The 6,976-nt window shown below is 43.7% G+C and overlaps 1 protein-coding gene across 4 annotated transcripts in view; it reads left to right on the top strand.

Annotated features, from left to right (window-relative positions):
• Positions 1–442: 442 nt before the first annotated feature.
• Positions 443–6,976, top strand: part of LOC141951007 (BOS complex subunit NOMO1) — a 28,813-nt gene continuing 22,279 nt past the window's right edge. For 3 of the 4 annotated variants that reach the window (XR_012631238.1, XM_074886678.1, XM_074886679.1), the window contains exons 1-10: positions 443–615; positions 992–1,081; positions 2,302–2,347; positions 2,785–2,885; positions 3,009–3,115; positions 3,304–3,376; positions 3,917–4,069; positions 5,233–5,370; positions 6,104–6,193; positions 6,819–6,924. Coding sequence is in view for 3 of the 4 variants with exons in the window: in XM_074886678.1 (XP_074742779.1) it covers positions 487–615; positions 992–1,081; positions 2,302–2,347; positions 2,785–2,885; positions 3,009–3,115; positions 3,304–3,376; positions 3,917–4,069; positions 5,233–5,370; positions 6,104–6,193; positions 6,819–6,924 (1,033 nt within the window). In the remaining variant the exon portion in view is untranslated. The remainder of the gene's footprint in view (positions 616–991; positions 1,082–2,301; positions 2,348–2,784; positions 2,886–3,008; positions 3,116–3,303; positions 3,377–3,916; positions 4,070–5,232; positions 5,371–6,103; positions 6,194–6,818; positions 6,925–6,976) is intronic. The other variant, XM_074886680.1, reaches the window with a different exon arrangement.

The raw sequence follows: 6,976 nt of genomic DNA, 5'->3' as shown, positions 1-6,976 counted from the left end.
GCGGGCCAGGCGCTTCCTCACCGGGCTGCGGCCGAGAGCCCCGTCCCGGCCGGGCGTGGGGGGTAACGACTGGCGGGAGCCCCGGAGCGCCCCGTCCCGTCCCGACCGGGGGCGGCGGGCAAAGTCCGGCCGGGAGCAACTCGGGGACACGTCTGGGTTCGCGCAGCCCGGCAGCGGGCGCGCGCTGAGGCGGAGCCCCCCCGGCAGCGGGATGGGGCAGGGGCCAGGGGCCCCCTCGCCTCAGCCCCGGCGGGCGGCAGCGGGGCGGCGCGTCACCCGGGAGCGGCACGAGGGCACTTGGGGCAACCCCCGGGGGGACCGGGGAGGCAGCGGGCGGGCCGCGGTGCGGAGGGGGCGGGACAGCCTGCGGCGGGGAGCGGGCACGCAGCCCGCCGGGCCGGCAGGGGGCAGCACCCGCCGGCCCGGCCCGGCCCGTCTCTTCCGGCGGCGCGGCGGGCGGCGCTGAGTCAGGGAGGCGGCGGCGGGATGCGGGCCTGGGCCGCGGCGCTGCTCTGCGCGCTCTGCTGCGCCCTGGCGCGGGGCTCCGAGGACATCGTCGTGGGCTGCGGCGGCTTCGTCAAGTCCGATGTGGAGATCAACTACTCCCTGATCGAGGTGGGCGCCGCCGCCCCTCTCCTCAGCCGGCCGGGGCTGCAGCAGGGCGCCCGGCGGCCCCCGCTTCTCTGCCCGGCGGTTAAGGCTCGGCCCGGGCTCTGACTTAGGCCCTTGTGCCCGGGCCGCTGTTTGAGTTGACTGTGGTTGCGGCCTGGGTTCGGTTGACGTGGGGCGCTTCTTTAAGCGTTTTCTTCCGAGCGCAGGGCCGAACTCTGCCGGCTTTGCCTGACAGGTTGTCGTCTTCTTGAAATAAACCTTTTCCCTGTTACCCCCTGGGGACACGCGGGTGCTGCTGTGTAAAAGCACTTGGTTAGAGAATGCCTTATTCCAGCTTTGCTCACGTGCTTTAAAGTAATTTTGTGTTTGTTTCTTTTAGATTAAGTTATATACAAAACATGGTACTCTGAAATACCAGACAGATTGTGCTCCAAACAATGGGTATTTCATGATTCCCCTCTATGATAAGGTAAGGAACTGAAACACTGGGTCTGATCTGCCGGCAGATTAAACGCCAGAACAACGCCCACCCATGAAACATTTAATTAGGACATAATTTAGTTTGTTTTGGACCAAGCTTTCAACTGTTTTTGTAATGCAACTATTTTATTTCTCAGTGCTATGTATGATGATGAGAAAAGTAACTTAAGCTGTGGTGTTGCATTCGTGCTATTTGTCTGAATGACTGCAGCATTGGGAGCCCAAGTTACTGCCAACAACCATGTGCTAGCAGCTATACAAACACTGCACAGAAAGTACGGGCTCCAACAGAGTAGAGATAAAGCTTTCAGTTGTCTACCTATAGAAATGAAAATAAATCTGTATGATAATATGTTTTGTTACGATTAAATTGAAAATGAATAATTAATTGCAGATATTAAAAATGTCTTATAAAAATAATGATACAGGAAGCTCAGAACATGTTGGAAGTTTGATGTCTGTTTAGACTGGGAAGATGTTTAAATTAAATACAAACTGCCCCAGATGGTCTTAAGAGTTTTGCTCTTTTAAAGAGCTGGTTAACTTAGGGATCAGAAATAAAATCATAGAATGGTTTGGGTTGGAAGGAACCTTTGAAGGTCATTTAGCCCAGCCGCCAAATAAATCCTTCCCTTCCCAATCTAAGAATGTAAGATGCTTTCTGATCTCAGTGATTTCATTTTTAGGTCTTTAAGCCTTTGCATGGATGAACTTTGGAACGTATGTGACAAAATGTATGTGGTGCCCACTGATTTGATCTCTGTGTAGATTGATACCCTTTCGGTGTAGATCTTTTAATAGGATCGAAATTTTGTTATCCTGTGTTTGGGCAGAATGGTTGAGTAGGACCTCCTAGGGGAAATACTAAAGGCTGATTTAGAGCACATCTGTTGGGGCAGGTAGAGATAGATTTGAATGCTTTCTAACACTGAGCTGCTTGAACATGAGCCAGGTTTGGTTTGGAAGCGGTGTAAACATGATGATACTTAATTTTTGCTCTTAGCTGGCTGGATGTGAGCCCAGCATCCCAGCCTGCCTGGGTAGATATTGCTGCTTCTTTGAACCAGAGTATCTTAGGTAAGGGGAAAAAAGAATGGGACACTTGAGTCTTGTGTTACTCTGCAGCATGATGCTTGTGTTCTGACTTTTTTTCATCCTTTAGCTAAATTGAATTTAGATCAGTGAAGACAGTTATTTTTTTATTTTTAGGGGGATTTCATTCTTAAAATTGAGCCTCCCCTAGGGTGGAGTTTTGGTAAGTGCTCATATGTCTTCTTACAATAGGGCAGTGTATCAGCAATGTGGGACTTAACTATCTCTAACTTGCAGTTGGCAGGAAAAATCAAGTGCTTTTCAAAAGAGATAAGCCCTACTGTATGTGTTTAATAACTAAAATGTACTTACTGTACCAGAGGAAAATAAAGCTGTAAGGTAGACCCTGGCAAAGTAACCCATGAGCTGATTTGAAGGAATGTGGGTTTTTAACAGAAATGGCTGCAATGGGAAGGGGAAAGAGGATTTCAGCATCAGGATTTGTGGGTGCTTTAACTTTGCTGAGGCAAGACTTCCAGAGCAACACTTGTGTGTTTAAGTTAATGCATTTCTATGAGAGTTTTGTAAAGCTAAAGTAGAACTGCTTCATGATTGCTCTCTTGCTAACTACTATGCTGTTTTATTGTTCTTCCCCTCCAGAACCAACCAGTGTAGACATCCATGTGGATGGCATTAATGACATTTGCACAAAGGGAGGTGATATTAACTTTGTGTTCACAGGATTTTCTGTGAATGGAAAGGTTAGACTCTTTTACCTTTATTTATTCTATCTTATGCTAATTCTACCTTCATAAAAACATTCTACATCAGCTCTGCAAGTTATTTTTGTCCATTTATACTCTGGTTTATTTTAATTTTGACAGGTTCTCAGCAAAGGTCAGACATTAGGTCCTGCTGGAGTCCAGGTTGTACTGAGGAATGCTGGCAGTGACATAAACATACAAGCAACTATTACACAACCTGGAGGAAAGTGAGTATGGGTGGTGCATACTTAATTCCTCTGTTCATTTACACAAGATTCTTTCAATTCTGCCATATCAGCTGGGATTATAGTAGTTCTGAAATATTTTTTCTAATGTGCATAGTCTTAATTGTTCTTCTGTAAACAAATGTTTGTGACTATTTCTGAAGAGACATAACCCCTTTCTTGCCTTACAGGTTTGCTTTCTTTAAAGTGCTTCCTGGTGAATACGAAATCTTTGCATCTCATCCTACCTGGATGTTAAAAGAGGTTAGAGCCTACAAAAGTTCTGGTTTACCTGTTTAGTGAGGGTGGATCTGCTAGACCTTGTCTTGATCAGCTAGTGTGAGGAAGGGTTTTTATGAGTGGACAAGGTTAATGGAGTTTTCATAAATTTCATTTAGGTAGTGAAGAAACTGCCTTGCACAGGCCCAGTATGAAGATAGTGGAGCCAGCCAGGGAAGGACTGGCAAATGAGCTCTTGCTTTTGGTCTTCTAATCCTATACATTTTGCAGAAGCTTGAGTATTGTAGCAGATGCTCTAGTCCTTCCCTCTCAGACTTCTTGCTTTCTGAGGAGCTCTGAGATTCTGAGCAATTCCTAAATCAGTAAAACAGGAAAATACTGTTTTGCAAAGTATCTTTGCTTTAGTGTCTTTGTGTTTTGAATAGCCTGTGGACCCTCTTTGAGTACTGCTGCTCTGGCCTCTGCTTCTGTTGTTGAATATAGAGCTTCTGATTGTTATTTAGGTGCTGTAAATGAGATCTAATACCTACTTTTGATGAACATGTATGTGTTTATGTATTTCAGTCAAACACAGTGGTACGAGTGACAACTTCTAACGCTTATGCTGCTAGCCCTCTGATTGTTGCAGGCTACAATGTTTCTGGGTCAGTAAGGAGTGATGGAGAACCAATGAAAGGGGTCATGTTTCTCCTTTTCTCTTCTTCAGTCACTAAAGAGGTAATGGCATATCAGTACCTTTTCAATACAAGTATGGACATAAATAAGTAGCAGCTAAATAGCTTCTAGATTCATACTGCCCTGATGCTCATCTCTGTCCTTTATTGAGCTTGGCTTAAAGAAACCTTAAACTGTATGACTCCTCAAGCTGTACTTTTTTTGTTTTTTTTTTTTTTTTTTTTTCAACAAGGCCCTTGTAATACAACATTTGCATACATGCTGAGTTTTCACATGACCTCCATGGAATAACTCAGATATGTAACACAGTAGCCATCTGTTTGAATGTTGGCAAAATTGAGGTTTAAGGTCTACATATTTTTTGGACACAAATTAGAAAATTCTTTGAATCTCAACTCTTTTGAACTCTTCATTATTGTTTTCAAACAGCCAGGTTCCTCAACAATCAGGCTGTTCAGGGGCATAGAAAACAAAGACCTGAACTGAAGCAGGCAACAAATGCAAAATACAATAAGGCTCACAGCATGTTATTGATCTGTATATTCCCTGTGGGTCAGCAAGGTTAAGTACTACAGTTTTAAGACAATGTTTTTCCAGTTACACCTTTTTGCATGTTAAATGTTGGTTAGTAAATGTGTTCCCTCGGGAGGATGACACTTCTCCGTAATGAAAGACCAGCTTCTGGCACAAGACACGATATGTTGCCAGGCAAATCCTGACATTCACTGTACAGTAGCTATAATTTGTCTTCAGCATGAGGTCTTAATTGCTCTTTGTCCTCTTGATGTGAAGACAAAGTTCAACAGCTTCTGTTGCCACCTTTACGGTGTGTTATGAAATGAGCGTGAAACATTTTGTCATGTACTGTGATTTGTTGAGTAGAGCTCTGCTCTGTAATGTTAACCTTGTCCACAGAACTGAAGTCAGTTAATGTTAGGGCACGTGGTGCAGTTTGGGGTACGGGGGGGAATGTTGAATTTCCCAGTTTTTTGTCCTTGTTGCCATAAAGTTGATTATTGGCTGCTTTTATCTCTTCTACCTGTACATGAGTTTTAAGCCATGCTGTCAGACTTTGCCTCTCAAATGGTTTTGTATTTCCCATCCTTCGCTCACAGTATAGTATTTTGAACCTTTCTGTATCCCCCCTGAAATTATTTTTTCTGTTTTGCCACAAGAAAAAAGTTGTATTGCATTTACTGACACAGGATGTTGTGGGCTGCAATATTTCTCCTGTGGATGGGTTCCAGTCAAGAGATGAGTCTCTATCTTATTTGTGCAATGTTGTATCAAAAGAAGATGGATCTTTCAGCTTTCTTTCTCTGCCAAGCGGGGCATACACTGTGGTAAGTAGCTGGAAAGTTCATTGCTTGTCTATCCATTGGGTTGTTATCCTGTAGCTGTTAAAACAGAAATAGTTGAAATATTTTGAATTGGATGAAATAATTGGAATAGGAACCTCCAACCTAAAGTATATGACAGTGAAGTAAGTTGCTGTGGTGGGCTCTGGTGTGGTTTCTGAGGAAGGACTTGCAAATCAGGCTCTGAATTACCTGAATACATTGGCCAGAGCAACACCTAGAGGCTGCTGGCAGACTGAAAGTTTCAGTTGGCTACAGCCACCTCTTGTTCTTTAAGTCCTCTGCTTTCTTTTTTGCCCATTCTCTTTATTATGTCTGGATAGTGTGGGAGCATGATTGTCTGTGCACCACATAGAGTGATAGTCCTGCACTCTCAGGCTGCACGCTCTAGAAGTGGGATTCAAATTCTTTCATTCCTTTAACCATTCTAGCAATCATATAGTCTCCTATTTGTAAGCTCTTGCATATCCATTTGCTATATTCTGAGTAGAGGGTTACTTTTCTGTCTCTTCAGATAATCTCATATGGTTTTCATCAGTCTTGAAATACTGCCTTTATTCTTGTCTCCATCCCTCTGAGTTACTTTTACCAGGAAGTTTGCAGCCCATTTGACCATTCATAGGGGTGTCTGATGGTGATAAGGACACGGGAAATGGTAAAGGAAAACAATTCTGTCATCATAGCTTCTTAGGAGTCAAAGCGATGTTTCTTCTTTCAGATACCATTCTACAGGGGAGAGAGAATTACCTTTGATGTTGCACCATCTAGATTGGACTTCCTTGTAGAGCATGACAGTTTACAGATTGAGGTAATGCATTCAGAGGAAATAGTCTTTTTATGCCATTCATTCCTGTGAAAGTATAACTGATTTTAGCAGAAAGCAGATGTATTATGGAAGAACTTCCTTGTAAGAAGTTTGAAGTCATTTATTACACATACCTTCTTGCACAGCAGGTAGAAGACAGTATCTAGCATCATGCTGTATTTCTACACTTCAGTTCCTTTTACTAGGAGGAAACAAAATGGGGGAGAGATGTCTACTATGTTCACTTTCATGTGAATGTTGCAAACAGGCAATAATCTTTCAAGTTGCTTAAATTTTCTCATTCAGATTGTCAGATCTCTGGAGAAGGGTCTGTAGGTTTGTATATTTTACAGAGTGCCTTGTGTAATGGCATTATGATCTGTGATTTGGGCCTTCTGAACTGTACTCATGCAGATAAATTGAGAATCTGTTCCTGTACTTAGGGGAGCAGTATGCCTGGAGATTGATATGTACTTTCATTGTGATTATCCTGGTACATTTTTTTCCTAAAGCTGGAAATAAATTTCGTTTGTATGCGTGCAGGGGTAAAACAATCAGTGTTGACTGCTATAGCTGTGTGTTTGCTTTTACTGAGTAAAGATTAATTTTAACTTTTTTCCCATTTCAGCCTGTTTTCCATGTGATGGGTTTCTCTGTCACAGGCAGGGTGTTGAACGGTCCTGAAGGAGAAGGTGTTGCTGATGCCACTGTGACTCTGAACAATCAGATTAAAGGTATGCAGTGGTCTTGGTCTTTGTTACTACAGGAAAGCCTTTATTAAGCTCA

Source organism: Strix uralensis, chromosome 16, assembly GCF_047716275.1.
Source record: "Strix uralensis isolate ZFMK-TIS-50842 chromosome 16, bStrUra1, whole genome shotgun sequence".
NCBI classification, from domain to species: domain Eukaryota; kingdom Metazoa; phylum Chordata; class Aves; order Strigiformes; family Strigidae; genus Strix; species Strix uralensis.
The sequence above is the reverse complement of the archived record's forward strand: the minus strand, read 5'-3'. Positions and strand labels throughout refer to the sequence as shown.